The sequence below is a fragment of the Polyodon spathula genome, chromosome 6 (assembly GCF_017654505.1).
Source record: "Polyodon spathula isolate WHYD16114869_AA chromosome 6, ASM1765450v1, whole genome shotgun sequence".
Lineage (NCBI taxonomy): Eukaryota > Metazoa > Chordata > Actinopteri > Acipenseriformes > Polyodontidae > Polyodon > Polyodon spathula.
In genome coordinates, this window is record NC_054539.1 from 21275826 (window position 1) to 21296958 (window position 21133).

The following is a 21133-nucleotide window of genomic DNA, read 5'->3' on the forward strand; positions in this document are numbered from 1 at the left end:
GACACAACCCTTGCCAGAACAATAAAAGTAAAATCTCATAAAATAACTAAACCCAAGGTTAATAGGCACTAATACAGTGATACGTGGGAGCGATATTTAAAGTAACTCTTGGCTGCCATATCAGTTTATCTTCCCTAGGCATGGTAAATTCAGACATTAGCCACTAATTGTAGAATCAACAATGTGCTTTTTCACTTAACATATCAATTAATATGATATAACTTAGACATAATTTTATTGTCAAAATTATTATAGCACCAATTATTTATTCAATAAAGACTTTATAAAAAAAAAAGTTTGTAATTTTATTAAATGTAAGGGATAATATTGAGAGTGGTGCATTTTAATTTATTGTGTTTTATTTATGTGGGTCATTCCTGCTGAAGAGGGCCAAGGGCGGTTGCTTGACCCTTTACATTTGTGACTTGCCTCAATTCACTATTTTTTGTTGGAAAACACTTGAAACAAGCTTTAAAATTATACTAACATCATTTGACTAGGTCATCTCACGTGGTTAAAAATCAGATAAAGAAATTGCATTTTTGCACGCTTCAGACACTAACCAAGCCTGTCATGAATTACACAGCCCTCCTTCTGCATGCACACAACTAGAATCTGATCCAAAGTGACCAAAGTGCTCACTTATTTTAAATGCTACTAGTAAATCAAAGTAACACTGGTTTGGAGATCTGTTCTAAAAATAAATTCAACATGTATTTTCTAATATGTATTGTACTGTAACAAACTGTTATCCATAGTTCATATGTCTTATTTTAAATCAAATCAGACAAATCAATCAGTGTTTTCTTACAATTCCAATTTCTTACAATTTCTTACAGAACACATGGCATTGTTACATTTGTTTAATAGTAGTTAATGATTACAATTTTCATTCTTGAGATTTGTCATTCTTGACATTTCTCAGTGTAAGCTTCTAGAACACTGAGCCAGTGACATCTCTTATATGATAAGAGACACCTGACCCATGACCTAATAACTTACTACTATGGTAATAAGTAGTATCTCTACAACTAATGACAATGTATACCAGGAAGATAAAAGCCTAGAATCAGTGATATAATTAAAAATAAAGCTTGTGAAAAGTACTGTAGAAACAATTGCGTCTTCAGCAGTTATGAATTCAATGGCACATTCGGTTACTAGCTTCATTTTTAGCACTGACTTAGACATAGTCATCAAGAATGAAGTGTGGATTCACATGCAGCAGACAAGAAAAAGTGTCATCTTAAAAGGCTTTCAGTAATACCAACTCAAGCATTAGATGCAGCATTAAATTTAGATCATTAAGTAAATAAATCTGTAAGATGTTAATATTGCAGAAGCTGCTTTTCATACCATTTGTAGGTTTTGGCGCCCTGTTGGGATTAGCTTTACATACAGTGGAGAAATTTGAGGCATTTATCTAAAACCGTTAATAGATGCTCCCATTTCGTCAGGATCCCTTTAATGATTAAAAGGATACAGACAGTTGCTGTTGTAGGTATGACATATCAAAGTTTTCTTAATTAAAGTATTATTTTTGTTGTTTAGATTCACTTTGTAGATCATTTTGTTTCAGTCTTCACATCCTTTGAAAACACCAAAGGATAGCTACTGTATGACATATTTTTGATGCTTGGTGAACTGTGGTGTTGAAACTGCTGTACACCATCAGCACATGGTCTTAACGCAGGGTTCTGTAAATCAGCTCCTTGGTAGTACTGTACAATCTCAAATGCAGATGCCTCCCCTCGCCATAAAAAATTCCCCTTCAAAACGGTCACATTCAATGATGTTGAATTGAACAAACTATTCTCAGGCTCTCCGTACTTGAACACAGCAATCATTAGTGGACAAGTGAAATCTTGATGCATCAGTTAACAAACAAAATAGGTGCCCAATGATGGAGCTGCCAGTTCTGGTGTTGTTACCTCAGGTAGAAGCTAGTTATCATGCAATTTATCAGTTAAAATTCATGGTTGTGTGTTATACTAGATACAGTGCCATGAAAAAGTATTTGCCCCTTGACTGATTTTCTGCATTTTTGCATATTTCTGACACTGAATGTAATCAACCAAAATCTAATATTAGATCAAAGGAACCCTGAGTGAACAAATAACACAACATTTTGATACTTATTTCATTTATTTATTAAAGAAAGTTATGTAACACCCAATGCCCCCGTGTGAAAAAGTAATCGCCCTCTTAGACTCTATAACTGGTTACGACACCTTTAGCAGCAATAACTGCAACCAAACGCTTCCTGTAGTTATTGATCAGTCTCTTACAGCGCCGTGGAGGAATTTTGGCCCACTCCTTCATGTAGAACTGCTTCAACTCAGTGACATTTGTGGGTTTTCGAGCATAAACTGCTCGTTTCAGATCCTGCCACAGCATCTCAATGGGGTTTAGGTCTAGACTTTGACTAGGCCATTCCAAAACTTTAGATTTCTTGTTCTTCAACCATTCTGATGTAGACTTGCTTGTTTGTTTTGGATCATTGTCTTGCTGCATGACCCAGCTGCACTTCAACTTCAGCTCATGGACGGATGGCCTGACATTCTCAGAATTCATGATTCCTTCAATGATGGCAAGTCATCCAGGTCCTGAAGAAGCAAAGCATCCCCAAATCATGACACTACCACCACCATGCTTGACCGTTGGTATGAGGTTCTTACTGTGGAATGCAGTGTTTGGTTTTCGTCAGACATAACGGGGCCCAAGTTGGCCACAATAATTCTACTTTTGACTCATCTGTCCATAGAACATTGTTCCAAAACTCTTGAGGATCATCCAGGTGCTTTTTGGCAAACTTGAGATGAGCATTCATGTTCTTTTTAGTGAGCAGTGGTTTCCGCCTTGCTACTCTGCCATGAATCCCATTTTTGTCTTTCTGATGGTGGAGTCATGAACACTCACCTTAGCCGAGATGAGATAGGCCTGCAGATCCCTGGATGTTGTTCTAGGGTTCTTTGTGACTTCCTGGACGATTTTAAGCCTTGCTCTTGGAGAGATTTTGGCAGGACGGCCACTCCTGGGAAGATTCACTACTGTGCCAAACTTTCTCCATTTGGACAATATGGCTCTGACTGGTTTGGTGGAGCCTCAGAGCCTTAGAAATGGCTTTGTAACCATTTCCAGACTGATAGGCATCAACAACTTTTTTCCAGAGGTCTTCAGGAATTTCTTTTAATCGTGGCATGATGTGCCTGTAGAACCTGTGTGCTGACAACTTCACTCTGATGGTAAGGGCCAAAGTTAGTCAGATTTATATTGGACAGGGCTGGCCCAAATCAGGCCTGATTGTTAACCAAAGTATTCAAACAGCTGACCCTAATTATCCCTTTAATTGGGTTGAGTTAACTAGTTGGGCAATAACTTTTTCACACCTAAAGATTGCATGTTTAATTACCTTGCACACCAAACAAATGAAAGAAGCACCAAACTTGGTGTCATTTTTTTCTCTCAGACTCCCTCTATATAATACTACAACCCACAAAAAGATCTGACCAAATTCAATATGAAAAATGTGCAAAAATGCAGAAAATCAAACAGGGGGCAAATACTTTTTCACGGCACTGTAGAGGGTCTAGAAGGGGAAAGAAAAGGTATGTTATATTTTTTTGCTTTACAATTTACAGTTGGCAGGAAATAGTTTAAAGACTATAACAGCAAGTGCTTGTTGAGGAGGCATTTTGAAATCTGAGACTCAGTTTAGTACCGAACGTGCAAGAATCTGAAACTGCACACTACAAGAGCAAATCACAAAAAGCAGAATATCCCCTTAACCTCAGCACTAGTCTCCTTTATGAGGATCAGTCACTGCAGCAATGTAAAATGGCTGAGACGGAGTGTAAACCACTGGCTGTGCACACCTCAAGCGATCCCTTAACTACTCCACAAAAGAACCAAACTTGGTAAGATTTATGTTCTTTTTGGAGTGCTTTCCAATAAGCATTTCCCTGTATAGATGCCACTATCAGATTTTCCCTAACCAGCTACATTCAGAAACTTAGTCAAGACACATATACACCAGGAGATATTTAGGGAAATAAAAAAAAATTGGGACTAACATCTAAGTACTCTACCAGATGCAGACTGTAAGCAGGATTTATTTTTTAACCTTTTCCCAAGCCTGCAAAAAAAAACCAAAAATCCTTGATGTAGGAAACTCATCTTGGATTATATGAGCTGGCTGTCAAAGGATTAGTGACAATAGGCATTTTGGCTTGATAAATGACATTTCTGGATTTTTTTAAAAAAAATTTTTTAATGTCAATTGAAAGTTGATAATCCTACATTCTCTGTAGCATTGTAGTTGACTAAGCAATCTGGAAGAATGGCATAAGAGATTTAAAAATGAGCTCCATGAATAACACAATTTCTTGTATAGAACTGTCTGTTAGCACAGGGCAAGCTGACTAAAAAAACACTGACACGCAAACTTTAGAATAAAAAGCATTTTAATATTCTGAGCTTCACACAGCTGGGCAAAATATACATGCAAAAACATGAACTGTGTATAATCAATAGTAAATTAATAGTAAAGGCCAATACTTTTGACATGATCAAATATTACCAGAAACGGTTAAATTACCAGAAATTGTGTATTTTGGTCTTTAGTGGTTAGTGTTCATTAAATGCTTGCATATAACACTTTCTTTTCTTTTTTTTTTAATTGTCTTATATTAAGTGTAGGGTACCAATACCTTTGTCTGCAACTGTATGTGTGACATACATAAGTATGATCTCCACCATATACCAGTTGCCTTAGATATCCAGACACAAAGTGGCACTGTGGTTCTTATTTTATATACAAAGCTTAATAGTCTCCGGGGATTTTGTGGCTGTAACACGGTCAGATTTACACTGATTGTATCAGAGCTGCTTTTATAGAGCAGTGTAGTGTTACAAATACTTTTTAACTGGTAAAAAGGTCACTTGGAAATGTCTTTCGATCCATCAATTTTGTTCACTCACACAAACATGTATGGATCTAAGTTTCCAGTTTATTGGAAGACCTTAAGGCTTCAGTATTCAATACAATTAAAGTAGGATGTTTCACAGCATTAGTGCAAAAACAATACATCATACAGATAAGCAGCTTTAAACCCAGGCAAAGGCTTCTTGCAATTCCAGTACTGTACTCTAAAACGTTCCATATCATAACTTTAAAATACTAAATACAAATCTATTAAAACACATTGCCTGTTCCCCTCTATGTGAAACATCTTCATGTAAAAAGGAATGTCCTGTAAAATGTATTCTTTTGATCTGCAGCGTGAAAAAGCGTTTTTTAAGGATATTGTACAAGTGTTGCCAACTTTCCTGAATTCTTCACGAGACACGCGATTTCAAATTGTAATTAAGACCTGCTCACGATCTCGCAAGACTGCTCTCTGGCTTTTTTCTCCTTGTCTTAAAGGCATGACTTGAAGACGTTAATCATGTCTGAAAATCCTAAGAAATGGCGCCATTACAGGTGCAAATACAACCCAGACTGGAGCAGTTGTTTTCCAGTAAAAACAAAGTAGACTTCAAGATGAATAGGCATTCTGTCTTGTCTGTTATGAAGATATTTGCACTGGGAATGGCAGCCTAAAAAGCACAGCAAACCCTATTGTCTTCTTTTAACGCAGCTCATGTGGCATGCAGTGGCACTGAATGCTCACTCTAGTACAGTTATGTACTGTTATGTAAATTATTCCATAATGTTGCTCTATGCTGTAATTGTAATGTGTTGCTTGCATTGTTTAATGGTCATTGATTATTTTTGGATTTTCTGCTTTAGTTAAGCATTTTGAGATGCAGTTGTGTAAAGAGTTTTTTTAAACCATCTTGTAGTGTTTGTTGAAATATTGGTTTCTATTTGTTAAAATAGCAATTCGCGGTTTGTAAGCCAAATCTCTTGATGTCTCTGACTGATTTCTGTAACGGTGGTGTTGGCAAATAATGTTGTACCTGCATAAATTGGTTTCATAATAATTAAAGATAAACCATATTTTGGTTTAAAATATTTAAACAGGGAAGTAACTAAGACCCTATTCTATTGTACAATGATTCATTCTTCAAATATACTGGAAGCAAGAGAAACAAAGAAAATCAATTTAGTCAGACCTTCCATATTTTTTGCCACTCTTTTAAGAGCTCTATTCTGAAAACATAGACAAATAAGTGGAGCACATTTCACTTCGTTTCCTTTAAGCTCAGGTGTTGAAAGGTTTTGGCTGTGTAGCGCTGTAAACTGGAAAGTCCACATAGCCCATTGATTCAGTCTGCTTTTAGCTTTCCTGCTTCTTGAACACCTGGAAATCATAAGAGAAAAAAAGATAAGGTCAGAATCAATGGAAAATCAATGCCTCGAGTACAGAAACAAAACACACTCAGTTAAGTTAATTGCAAAGTTAATGTCTGATGCTGTATGCTGAGAAGATTTGCTTTACAATTTAAATCCAAATGAATTCAAATAATGAAATTGCTCATCATAATCTCTAAAGTATTTTTTAAAAAGCTTACAGTATACATATTAAATGGCAAATAAAGGTAAAACTGCACACACCAATCAACAGCTACCCTGACATCTGTGTCATCCAATGGAAGCAACAAAGTTTTTTTGCTCTTGTATGATTGAGTGATTCAGACGATTCTGTCCAACCCCTCTCTCCCCGAAAAAAAAAACAAAAACAAAAAAAACAACTCTGACTGATGCCTGACGACTGACTCAAGGAGGGTTGAGGATCGACTCGAGGGGTGAGGATTGACTCGAGAAGTGGTGAAGATTGACTCGAGGAGAGGTGAGGTCTGAGAATGTCCTAAAATGGACACCGTACAATAGGGCGACCAGCGTCTAGGAACGGCCTCAGCGTTGCATGTGGTGCGACAGGCATACTCACTCATATCAGAGCAGACTGATCTGACAAAAGCAGCAGGGTGAACAATGTGCTCAGATTTTAATGTTTTGGGGAAGAAGTCCGTTGCATCTATTGCAATGCCTTGCATGCTTTCTGTAAGGTTCTTTAACCAGTTCATACCTTTCAAAGAGCCATGCAAAGAGTTTTCAGTACAGCAATCATTAAGAACATCCGTTGAGTTCTGGGCTACAAGGAATTGCCTATACCTTTTAATCCCCTATACACTTGATTTTACAGTATTTTCAACATTGTATCTGCACCTGCTATTTACTCTATTTCCTATAGTTCTAGATTTAGTGCACTTGCTCATACTATAGACATTATGTTTCGACCAAAGTCATTTATAGTTTAGAAAATAAAATATCAAAACTGCTTATATGATCTCACATATAAATAGAGTCTAATGAAACAACATTCTTTATTCTAGAATCTTCTCAAAACAGCAAGGGGTAAAATTGGATTATAAAACTTTTCATTCTGATTTGACAAATTTGCATTGAATTTCAACAAAAACAAAAAAAGGATCTCACCTTTGGCTCTAATCCTTGAAACAAATTTATTATAAATACATTGGGTTGTGACTTTTTTTAAAATACATTTCTAATATATTTTTATTCAGTAACTATCAGATTCTCCATGTCATTGTTCTCTCTAATGCGGTTATGACTGACAATACAGTTTTCCCCTCCCCACATTTGTTGCTTCATTATGATTGGCTACTATGTACAGCGGCAGCAGTGTGAAAAAAATGCTGAGGAAAGCGATCGAGAAAGTTGCCTCACTACAAAATTTGCATAATTTGCAAAATTCCTCCACCCCCGGGTTTTTGTTAAAATAATTTTTCACTGTATTTACTGTTAAGTTAGGAATTTACCTGCCCCTTCTTGGCATAATAACATTTTATCACACATAAGTATTGTGCCTAGAAGTCATGAAATTATTTTTTTTTTTTGTGATCAAATATTTTCATTGGGGACAATACACAAATACAAACAAAAACATGAACAAACTCCCCATTTTCCTTTTTTACCTTCTCCCTCCCTCCCCTCCCTCTCCCGAGTGGCTAACCCCCTCCCTCCCACAACGCTCCACAAGGGCCTTGGGGACATAAATTTGGATTTAACAAAGGCTTATAAGATCTGCTATGCTTTCCCAGGCATGGATCGTCTTCCCTCTGGCACCATGGACCAGAGGGGTAGAAAGTTCTAAGTAAATAATATCAAGAACATTAGGATCCATTGGCACCAGTGAAGGGAATGTGGTGGCTGCCAATGCACAGCTGCAGTAAGGTCAACTAACCAAATGCGTATCTGCTGTGTTGTTTAGTCAAGGCTTGTATCGTCGTTCAATAAGAAAACCGGAGTGGAGCAAGGGATTATCTTTCCAAATATAGTAGATGATAACTGCTCCCAAAATAGAGCTACGACCAGGCACTCACCAAACATATGCAAAAAGGTGCCAAAGGAGTCCTGGGGGAAAAACGAGCAGAAAGGGGTAGGGGCAAGCTTCATTTGAAAGTGTCTACGAGGGGTTAAGTATGTCCTATGAAGAAAATTAGGTTAGGGTTTTAGAAGTTGAGCCTAAATTATTCCAGATAGTTTCCCAGCTAATCTCCATATCCAAGTCATTATTCCAGATAGTGTAAGCTGCTAAAGGTTTGTATGATGCTTTTAATAGATAAACATATAATGAGGAAACCAACCCTTTTGTTTTCCCCCCTGTGTCCAACATATCATGGAATGGATGTACTGGTAATGTTGTTCCCCAGTGAACCCCATAGGCACGCACTGTTGATTGGAGTCGAAGATATTAAAAAAAAAAAAAAAAAAAAAAAGAACAGCCTGGTAAATTGTATAATAATTGTAAATCCTGGAAAGTTCTAAGGCAGCCAGTACAGTATGTACAGTCAGTAATAGTATGTTCACCTCTATCTCTCAGAGGTGGGAAAGAACAGGATTGATCCCCTGATAGGAGCGCATAGTTAAAGATAGGTGTGTGGGAATGCCATTTTAGTTTAAATTTTGTCTTTCTTTCAACAGAACATCAAATAGCAATTAACTGTGTGAACAGCAATGTCTGTAGCAGCGTATAAAATATGAAGTAAACCGCAGACAATATCAGATGCTAGAAGGGTCTTGAGGAACCTGGTTTGGTCCTGATGAATTCATTTAGTCATGCAGGTCTCGACTCGGTGTGAGAGAACCATAGCATATAATTTAGTGTCTGAATTAATCGGAGATAAGGGATGATAACTTGCACAGAGAGAGGGATCTTTATCATTTTTTAGTAAGAGGGAAATAACAGCGGTGTTGATATCTCTGCGAAAACAGTCTTTAGCTACAGCAGTTGGCATCATGTTAAGCACAAGCTGACCCAGCTATGTCCAAAAGGTTAAAAATAATTCAGGAGGAATACCTTCCATGGCAGGAGATTTGCCCCTGCTCATACACTGAAGTGTGTCTTTTAATTCAGCCAAAGAGAGGGGGCTGCCAAGCGCTGCAGATACAGTAGGTGAAAGTTGTGGGATTTGGAGGTTTTGGAGGAAATGCATACAGGCTTCCTTATCACCGCGAATATCAGATCCATAAAAGGTCAGAGTAAAAGGAATGGAATGCCACGTTTATTTGAGAAGGATCCGTTAAGCTATCTCCTTGTGTGGATTTAACAGCTAAAATATCTGCAAAACATTAGTTTTTATGCAGTCTCAGAGCAAGCAAATGGGAAGGTCTGCTGCCATTGAAGTAATAGTTTTGTCGCACCCTGTGGCTAAGAAACTCAGCCCGCTGTTTAAAGAGCACATTGAGTTCATTCTTAAGATTAAGATAGAGCTCAGGAGATTCAAAGGGGGCGCTTCGATGAGCATGTTCTAAAACAGCTAATTTAGTTTCGAGAGATCCTCCAGAGAGACGTAATTTATTAAGGTTGGAGGCGAATAGAATAGAATTCTCTGATGAATCCTTTAACCGAATGCCACAAAATGCGAAGGTCATCGACCAAGCCATGGTAAAACTGAAGGAACTCATCGAATTTAAGTTGAAACTCTGTGAAAAGCTTCATTCTGTAGTAAAGTGGTATTAAAGCTCCACACAGGGGCCAGCATTAAATTATCAGATAATGCATATTTGCAATAATTTGCGTTATGATCAGACAGGGACATCGGCAACATCTTAGCATTATACGCTTCAGAGAAGGGAGAATTTGTTGCAAAAATAAAATCAATTCTAGAAACAGATTTATGTCTCGATGAAAAAAATGTGTATTCTCTAGCTGATGGGTTAACCACATGCCAGATATCAACAATACCCAAATCTGAGATAAACTTATGTAGTGAATATGATGCTACCTGCTGTGAGCTACCTTGCTGTGCAGTCGATCTATCGAAACTGTGGTTCATGACAGCGTTCATATCAGCACTGAGAACCAAAGAAAATTCAGATAACTTCAATAACAAATTGGTCAATGCAATAAAAAAAAAAAAAACCTACGTCAAAAATAGTAGGGGCGTATACTGAAACAAAAGTCACCTTTGCCAAAAATAATAGCTTTCTGGTTAGATATCCTCCCAGTCCCCCCCCCCCCCCCCCCCCAGAACCTAGAATCGTGATTTGAAGATTGACAAAAAATGGCCAGTGTATCCTTGGTCTTATTATTGGTAGAAGAGGAGGCCACTACATAAAAATATTTATTAGCCAATCTTGTTGCTTAAGGTGAGACTCTTGTATCATGGCAATATGTATTTTCTTTCTACGTAACATATCCAAACAAGCTGAATGTTTGGCAGGAAAATTTAAACCTTGCACATTCCAGGACAGGACAGATATACTAATCATGGGAATCAAAGACAATCTTGACAAGCTAGGAAATTACAAACACGATATCGTGTGAATAAAGCAGTTACAGTAAAAGCATTAAGAATATAAACAAGTGGTACAGTGTTAACCCTCCCGAGGTCCTTCCCTCCCCATCCCACAAGATCAACATTCCCCTCCCACAGAAAAGGCCCACCCCACTAGAACAAGTATATAGCACTGGAAAAGAAAAAAAATCCAGTACCCCGATCCCAAACAGCATCCATCTGTGACTCTGGTAGACAGGGCAAGCAAAGCTCTGTTCAAAATGTTCAAAGAAACAACATATTTACTTGTGTTGTGAAAATTATAAGTCCAAGCTTATGAGCTATATAGGGCACAGCCATAGTATAACATTTTTTCCCCCCTTTTCTTTCCCCTTCATTTAATAATAAAAATAGTAATGATTGAGTCAAGAACATTCCAAATCATTGGTGACGATCCGACAACAGCAACAGATTTTGGCCGACTGACCGAGGAGTCGCACAGCATAGCCAACCTTTTTCATTGCATCAGGTTGTAGGAGAGGGAGAAAAATCGAAGGCCTGAGAGTTCTGGGACACCGAGAGAATCCAGGAAGGCTTGGGCATCATCTGGGGACTGGAATAGGTGAACCACAGAGCTGCGGTTGACCTTAAGAGCTGCCGGATAGGTTAAAAATGTCTGTAGGCCACAGGAACAGGCAAAAGAGATAGGCCGAGAGAAAGCCTTGCGGTGCTGAGCCGTGAAGTTACTATAATCCGGAAAGAACTCGAGTTTCTTAGCCACGGAATGAGAGGTGTCCTTCCTGGATAGCCTGGTGGTCTGAATATCTTAAAAGACTGAAAATAAGCATGTGGGGCTTGTCTTTTGTCTTGGCGTGGTCAGAATAAATACGGTAAGTCGGCATTATTTGAATTTCCATCCCAGTCAGGGTTGGGAACCACAGTGGAAGTGATCTGGTCAAAAAGTCTACTGTGTTAGCGCCCTCAGCTCTCTTTCAAACCAATCAGGCAAAGGTTATTGCGGTCGATGTAGGTCTCATGAATCGCTATAGCCCTCTTGTTGATATCTACTTAGTTGTGAAGAGTATCAAAGGTCGGATTTAAGGGACTTTGCGGTCGTATGGCGGAACAGGTCCGACATTACAATTTTCCCTTTCCGGACGAATATGCACAGCTATGAAGAGATATGTGATAAATACAGCGAACAAGGGGTGGGGCTGGGCTGTACTGACTGTCCTGTTGATATGCAGTGACTTCTAAACCTGTTTTACTGTGAATGAAATTACTTTTAAACAGTATGTGTGAAAATAAAATTGGACCTGATGCGCCTAACAGGCGCTGAATAAATGGACCGCTAAGGGTTAGTCTTTTTTTTGACTAAGTCGACATTCTTGGACAGTTCAGACATCAACACATATATTAAAGCAAGATATTACAAGGGATTAAACCCTTCTCAAAGACCAAAATATGCAAGGGGAGGCGAAGAGAAAAAATCCTAAGCTGCCATCGCTCTCACATGTCATGTGATCCCCCGTCATGAAATTATTGATATTCATATCGTAAAATATGCAGTTCGGTGCTGTTCTTTCTCAGACGGTTATAATGTATCCACTGTGGTAATATGAAGGCATTTTACTATTGCTAACTAATTAAAAATATAACTGTGCATACAATATTTATAAAACAAAAAAAATACTATATAATTTATTGTAAAATAGGCCTCGTATGTATACTTCTATTGTAAGGCATTATAAGGATATTACCATTTTCTGTGTTTGACCTCATACCTATAGCCAAAAAGGAAAGATGAAGTCTTGCTTTGAAAAAACATGTATAATTCATAAAGGAGCTGACACTCACATTTCGGCATGTCCCAGATGTAGCTGTTCAGAATGTCACCAAGAACATAGTACACATTAATTAAGGCAGTCAACACTGTAAAGAATATGATCTTGGCAACAGGCCCAATTTGGTCCAGCAGAGGATAAACCCATACTCCAGTAACATTGTGGATCCAGCACATCCTAGAAGCAGACCAAATCAAACAAAACAAAGAGGAAGGTGTTAGTTTTTTTGCATTCTTCTGTTTAAAATCAATGGTTCCAAAAGTAGAGACATGACTGTGATACTGGGGTGTTGGTAGGCACCTATTAGAACCCCCTGTACTGTATTTGCTTAACAGAGAAGGTCCCTTTACTCCACTAACATGAAATAGTGTTTTTAAACCTAAAGCCATTAGACAGAGACTAAATACAATTCTAAAACAATGGTGTCTACAGGTTTTCCATTTTTTTGTGAATTTGGACTAGTGCAGATGTTATAAAGTGAAGCAGGGTGTCCAACTTTTTAGGGTGGGGGTGGCACCTGTTTGGATAACACAGTCAAATATATTCTATACAGTCAGTTTTCGTAATAATGATCTGGGATAACATTAATTTCTACCTAATACATATTTTTTAGCAAGGTCCCTGTCTTAATATAATCTTACTGTAAAATGCACTTCTGTAACACTGTATTTGGGTAAATAGAAGTACTGGCGTTCCAAGCTAGGCAACAATAATGAAAGATAGGATTTTTCATTATGTTACCTGCTGTTTGATATGTTTGAAGTGAGGCGTGATTTAAAAAAAAAAAAAATTGATTATGATTCTCTGGACTAAAGAACAAAACAAGAGAATCTAGCCTTCAATTGTTACATTACAATTTGTTTCTTCATTGGCTTTCATGATATGCTATCTTCTGTTCATATTCTCCCACACCGCACTAGCAGTTAGAATTGAGTCTGCTCTAATAGCTGCTTTAATATTCCGGTCTTAAATTAGACTGCATTTGTTAATGGGTGTTGCATCTGGCAGGATAACGTAAGCATTTAGCAGTAGCTATTGTGGAGGCACTATTGACCTTATCTGATTTTTACAAATCATTATGAAAAGGTATGAACTGGCAACATTGACAATGGAAGACCTTAGATGAACAACCAGGGCATGCTCCCCAAACCTTGAACGTCCCTGTGGCAGGCTGGTGAGTGGATAGAGGCCCAGAGAAAGTCTGGAGTTCAAAAAAATAACTTTTATTATAAACACAAAAATGAAAAGGCACAAGGGCCAAAACAAAGCAATTTAAACCCAAAATAAACAAAATAAAGGTTTCCAGGTTGGGCAATGCCTTCACTGGATTCAAAACATTCAAAAATCACAAACACCAACCTGCTTCCTCAGCTCCCTCCTCCCAAATGAAAAGCAGAGGCCTCCTTTTATGTCAGGTGGCTGGGCGCTGATTGATCGTTAATTAAACTAATCATCCAATCAACCTCAGCCACCTGAACACAATGAACCAAGGCAGGTAGGGGAATTTAACCCCATCCCTGCCAATTTCTAAAGAGCAGAGCTGTGCTCTGCCACAGTCCCTTTGCAGGAACCACATTCTTAGGCATGATATCTCTAAAATAAAAGCTACTGATTTAGTGGTATTTCTGCTGCCAATATGGTTATTTAGACATATTTCCACAAGAAATTTGATGAGACCATCAAAAATGCCATATACATGACATTAAAATGATGGAACTGAGCCATAACACAGAAGTAATTTGTATCCAATTGCTATGTTTGACTAGAGGAATTTATATTAATATTATTTAATTTTTCTTTCATTGTTTTTCCCCTTTTACTTTTTCTATTGTTGAGATCTTGGAGGGACTTGACTGTTTGGGTGTTACATCAATTTTGAGCAAGTTCTTCATGGTAGTTATTTATTGTGGTTTTATTGATGATGCTGATCTGAAAAAAAGCTCAAGTAATTTAACAAAGATTTGGGTTATTTGTTGACACAGTACCACTACGTCTGGAATACTGAATAGTGCCAGCTGAACAGGGAAATAGCATGGGTCATACATTGGCAATGTATGTTATTTTATTGAATCCATCTTACAATACAGAAAGGAAACCACAAGAAAACAAATCACTTCCTGTTGTTCACCCAAGGCCAAAGCTGTGCTTCAGTACAGCTGGAAGATAACTGAGTGATAATACATTGCACTTATTAAACTTTTCTAACCCGTATCATTTTGTCTTAAATTACCATTCATCAATTTTGGAAAATTATTTTCTAAAAGTCCAAGGATCTGAATTCATACACATCCATTTCATATGGCTATCACAAAACCTGCTTTTGTGTAATAAACAAACAATCTCAAGTTTCCATTTCCTCTTTCAAATTTTGTTTCATACACATTTTTATTTGCCATTTCCTGCATGCCAGCATGTGGTACATGTCTACATCATTAAGAACACTTAATATTATCACATCAAAGCCAGCCAAGTACCACTTCATGAACAGTGTGCGTAAGCATGGCTGACCACTCAGAGTGACCCTGACTAACATCGTTCACAGAGCATCATTCATCATCTCACTGCATTGTAATTTCTATCACCCACAAAATGGGAAACATACGCAATGGTCTCTTTCATAATTATTAGATTAGCTGAAGTAGTGCTGCTGCTATGGTAACATTTTATGACTATGTGTTAGTGGGGTTATTTGAGCTAATCAGAATTTAATTGTAATATGAAATACTACTACTACTACTAATAATAATAATAATAATAATAATAATAATAATAATAATAATTTATTTTTTACAGCTGTTTCTACAGCAGGTCTATTTTTTATGTTTAATTGTGTTGTTTGTGAATTTAGTGCGGCCTAGCTCTGAGCTACTAGCATTTTGTTTATTCCATGGAAGAAATAATTTAATTTTATTACAATATTTATGCACTTCATGGTATCTGGATATTATTTAAAGTTTGGGTGCAGATAAAAAAAAAATATCCCCCAAACACCATCTTCTCAAGTTGAATCCTGTTTAAAGCTTACATTTTTAAATATTTAGACACAGTAAGCTTCCAAATAAAGATTACATATGACTTTACTTAGTTGCTGCTGTGCACCGTCTATGCCATACAAATAACAAAAATCATATAAACCAAATGGGATTAGTCTTATTTAATCCTTTTAGTTTTGAAGGGATTATTTCTGAATAGGTTTTTCACCTAAAAGCGAAACTGTATAGCATAGTACTGACTCTTCATGCATGTTTACGTTGACTTTCATTAAATGTTATGATGCTGTGGGGTAAGATGACAAGCGTGTTTTCAAAACACATAATGCTCAGGTTTCTAAATACTTTCCATCATATTAAAAGCTTGGGGGGAAAAACCCACTTGATGTTTTTGCTTGGACAAAAAACAAGATGGCTAAAAAATAAAAAAAAAAAGTGTTGATACATTTTTCCTTAACACATTCCTAATGTGTGAGGTTTAGCATTCAGCTACTAAAAATATATGCATCAAGGGTACAAAGACAAATCCCAGGTCCTGGATCATGTAAAGGCCCACAGTGTGAATCTGGCACTGGTTACAAGTTTAATCAGAAGTGTGTCTTAATAAATCCATGCAGGGCTCAGCATGAAGTGTGCAATAGATCTTACCATAATACATATCCCATGGCAAAGCTGCAGACTGCTGCAAGCCCACACATCCTACTGGGATAACGATGGTGTGTTGTTCTCATCTCAATTAGGATAAAAGGAAGAACTGTTGTGTGCTGAAAAACAAAGAGGAACATTTTCTTTAGTTAGAAAGGGCAGACACCACTTGAAGCTCCCAAACGACCTTAGCTTAGTTTTGAAAACAAAGAACAGATCAACATAAAAGCATCTATGGCAGGGTTTTCATGGAACAATAAAAATAAATCTCACCTTTTTCTCATGTTATTTTGGTAGTACCTTTGGGGGTAACTTGGGTTTCCATGCAGTTAAATTATCCTTCCGAATGCAACCAACCTAATTAATATTACAATGCTGGAGGGTATATACATGTTTTTATCTGCCTTGCGCAACTATTGATATGGTGCAGCTTTCTTAAACTGGGTTTACAAGATGTTTTTAGGTTGAATGCAGCCTGCCTCATTTGGGCACCAAAAACATATAATAAAAAATGGAAACAAAAACCCAAACATTGCGTTACACAAATACAAATAAAAAAAATCCAAACAAACAATACCAAGTGCAGTGTACTATCCATGTATTATTTGCTAATAATTTTTTGACTGCGTGTATATTTATTACACTGTGTAACACATTTTTGGTTCCTGGGTAGTAAGTGTTATTTCCTAATTGCTTATGCCTCAAAAGTATAGAAAATGGCTATTATTCCCCACAAACTTTGCTTTTGTGACCAGGACAGTGATATTTTGAAATTTACCTATTTTCCAGAACATTCCAGATAGATTCAGTGCTGAGTAATAACTGGAGTTTAGTTCCAGCTGCCTAAGTGGGTACATATCAGCATTTTTCTAAGATGGCATCAAGAGGCCGCAATGGTGGCATTCCTGATGGGTCGCCAAGGCGGTTTTACCAAGTTTCCCTGCCATCTTTGCCTTTGGGACAGCAGGGACACCAAGGCGCACTACCACAGGCGGGACTGGCCACAGCGGACCGAGTTCTCCGTGGGGAGGAACAACGTCAAGTGGGAGCCACTGGTGGACCCCCGGAAGGTGCTGATGCCACCACTGCACATCAAATTTGGCCTTATGAAACAATTTGTCAGCGCTCTAGATAAGGAGTCGGCAGCCTTCAAGTACCTTCAAGACTTCCTCCCTAAGCTGTCTGAGGCAAAGGTCAAAGCCGGTGTCTTCGTCGGACCACAGCTAAAGAAGATCCTGGAGTGCAATGAATTCCCCAAGAAGCTCACTAGTAAGGAGAAAGCGGCTTGGAACAGCTTTGTTTTGGGCTTCCTGGGCAATCACAAGGCCGAAAACTATGTGGAGCTGGTTGAGACTTTGGTGAAGAACTACTGCACAATGTGCTGCAGGATGTCCCTCAAAGTCCATATTCTTGATGCTCATCTTGATAAATTCAAGCAGAACATGGGAGTGTACTCGGAGGAGCAAGGCGAGCGCTTAAACCAGGATATACTGGACTTTGAACGCCGCTACCAAGGACAGTATAATGAGAACATGATGGGAGACTACATTTGGGGGCTGATTCGTGAAAGTGATTTACAGTATAATCGTAAATCCCGAAAAACTACTCACTTCTAAATCTTTTGTAGTCATTTTTGTATTACTTTAGTATAAATACATGTTAATTTGGATTCGTATGTTGTTTTTTTCTGACTTTATGTGAACGAAAAGACAGTTTTCTCATTGGAAATAGGTAAATTTCAAAATATCACTGTCCTGGTCACAAAAGCAAAGTTTGTGGGGAATAATAGCCATTTTCTATACTTTTGAGGCATAAGCAATTAGGAAATAACACTTACTACCCAGGAACAAAAATTGTGTTACATAGTGTATTCAGTCAATTCTACTGTATGAATAAAAACAAAAATGGGGAGGCAGTACAGGGAGTTAATTTCCCTTGAAAAGACAGCTCTTGTACACCCTGGCCCTAAGGAAGTTGTCATTGGAGTAATCTATTGTAATTACATTGTTGCGCCTAAAGGATGTACTGTAGGAACCAACTAAAAGACAACAGTCCACTGTTTTATATGCAAATATCCTCTTCATTGCCTGTATTTATTTAAATAGATGCTTCAGTACCCAGTTATAAATATCATATAATAAAAAAAAGTGTGCAGGGTTCTAGTATGCACAAAGTCTTCTTGAAATCTTCATCGAAAAAAATTAAAAATTTATATGGCTGTCAATTTGTCTATGATTAACATGGCTAGTTTTGTCCAGCTGAAACAAAAGGGTCGAACACCTATCCTGGTCCCCATGGAAATATGTACTGTACACTTTAAAAAGGCTCCCAATCTGACTCCAGGTACTTGGTTTAGATTTCCATTGTCTGAGTCAACAATAACCAGGAATGAGACACAATACCTCCTGCTCTCAGTGCCTCGAGTGAGTAGTACAAAACCTTAGGGTTGTATCTAATTTGGAAAACTGAGCCAGGTTTAAATCAAACACTCATATTTACCACATCTGCTATAGTCATTCTTCTGACTGATTTTCTCTTGCAGCCTACAACACATTTTCTGTGCTACACAACTTGTTTACCTGCTCTGTCTCTCCTGTTTGTTCCTGGTCACTGATTGTGCAGATCCCCATACAGTAAATACACCTGTGAGTAGTCATGCTTTCCAGATTCTTCTTGCAACCAATGTGTTATACTTAATGCATTACTATAATCGATATTTTAATTAGAATCAACTGTATTGTACATTGTAATCCTCATTTTATCTGTTAAACATAATGGGGTCTAGTTTAATAATCTATACAGTGGTGGATTAGTTCTTCAACTTAATCATTCAGGAATAATTTATTGACACACTTATTCACATAAAGATCAGGTTTATACATTTTTTTTCGCCAGTATTAGAAACTGTCTCTGTTTAAAAAATGAACTCCAATAAGTCGATGTGAAATCACTTTTGTATACAAATAAAAGTGTTGTAAAGTATTTAGACCTTTTCAACCAGAGCATGTGTTGTTTTTTCAGAAAGGTGCCTGTTCATTTAATTACACAAGGTACACTGGAAGTGCTCTGTAAACGCCATGGCGTAAGTTTATTAACAAACTGATTTCAGAAAAAAAACAAAACACAAAACAAAACCTCGCCCTTCTTTGGCCACTAACTAAACATGTTAACGATACCCCTATCTAACGCAGGGCAGAGTAAGCCTGTTCCCCTGTATAAATACACCTTTGTTTCGTTACCAGAAAATCCTTCTATGTCAAACACACTTTCCAACTAAACAGTTTCCTCCTCTTTCTCCACTTCAACGCTCATCATCGAACACACAAACTGTGATCTTTTTATTACCCACTTGATCAGATACACCTGATCAGCACTTATCCATTAACTATTCAATTAACTCACTGTTACTTCTGCTATGATGAGGTGTATGTGCCTATCACCAGGGTCCTAAAGCCTTCAGATTAATGTTCGGAAGATACACATCATCACAGTGAATTCACTTGTGAATAAAAAAATTAATTCAGCTCTCGTTCCCTGCTAGCAAATCATAATCAATTAGAAAAATCATTTGCGGGAGGGCTAAAGAGAGCATGATAAAATTTTACAAACGCTCTGGCAGAATACATTAAGTAAATTGCTCTTCCATTCTATAACAATGTATTCCCTTAAAAATACCTAGTAGTGGCCAAAACACTAAGTTTACAATAATATATTTTATTCAATATAGTATATTACAAGTAGGGGTGCACTGATAACCAGTAGCCTATCGGCATGGCACTGATATAAAGAAAAAAAACACAAATCGGTGATCAGCAGTTTCGGTTGTTTTAGCTGATATTCATGCTTGAATTTCTTCCAACACAGAACTGAATGTTTCGTCAGGCTCATTTACTATACTAATAATGCAAGAACACTGGCAGTCATTTTCCCAGTGCTGTGTAACGATCAACCTGCAGTAAAAATGTCTCAAAAGAGCGTGGTTTGGATTTTTTTTAATATCTGAAGACGACAATAGGATAGCCGAGATGTATGCAGCAAAACAGACTTGATGCTACAAATCCAACGATGAACTGCGAGTAGAATATCATTCTGATGATTAAAAAAAAAAAAGCAGCTCTCTTTCTCTGTGTTCAAACAGCAAAACAAGTCCTCTTAGAGTAGACTGCTGGGTTGTTACATTATTATTATTATTATTATTATTATTATTATTATTATTATTATTATTATACAATGTACTTCAAAATGGCCTTTTGCAATTTATGTTTATCTTTCTTGATCTGCATTGGTAGTGGGTGTATTTGGCTGCATTTCGAAGCAGAAATTGATTAGTGTGCCATATTTTGTTAAGTAACAAATTCAAGTTTCACTGAATTTTGAAATCGGAAATGTAATATTTTTATAATTTTTTTTTTAAGTGAACAGTTTAAGTTGTGCTGCACTTTTAACAGTGTATGCTTAAAATAAGAATTTAAGGAACGTTGTTGTAGTTGGCACTGCGTAGGGTACATTTCTAGTATAGGTAGAAGTTATAATACACAATGTTTGACAACACGTGGCTATGAAAGTTAACGTCACATTATATATTTTTTCTACAGAACTGTTTTTACTAGTACAACTCCAAAATTTTATTTTTGTCTGACTATGTTGTAAAACAAATGAATAAAATTGCTGTCAGGCCGATAATATAATATTAAGTTATTCTCTGTATTCATTTTCTGAAGTAAAAAGTAAACAATACCTGTTCATTTTTGTTATAAATACAAGTAATATCTGTCATTTTTTTATACATGTATAATTATAAAACAGTTTAAATATAGGTCCTGTGTCTTGTTCTAGTAATTTACAATAGCTTACCTGCACTGTCTATTATTATCAGTATCAGCTATGGGTAAATAACCATAGGCTATT

General features: G+C 37.2%; 1 protein-coding gene across 2 annotated transcripts in view; it reads right to left on the reverse strand.

Moving 5' to 3' along the window:
- Positions 1-3590: 3590 nt before the first annotated feature.
- aig1 (androgen-induced 1 (H. sapiens)) overlaps positions 3591-21133 on the reverse strand; it is a 45454-nt gene continuing 27911 nt past the window's right edge. Inside the window, exons 3-5 of one of the 2 annotated variants that reach the window (XM_041252511.1) lie at positions 16229-16344; positions 12604-12767; positions 3591-6305 (exon numbers count right to left, since the gene is read on the reverse strand). In XM_041252511.1, the coding sequence (XP_041108445.1) occupies positions 6271-6305; positions 12604-12767; positions 16229-16344 (315 nt within the window). In that variant the 3' untranslated portion in view covers positions 3591-6270. The remainder of the gene's footprint in view (positions 6306-12603; positions 12768-16228; positions 16345-21133) is intronic. The other variant, XM_041252510.1, reaches the window with a different exon arrangement.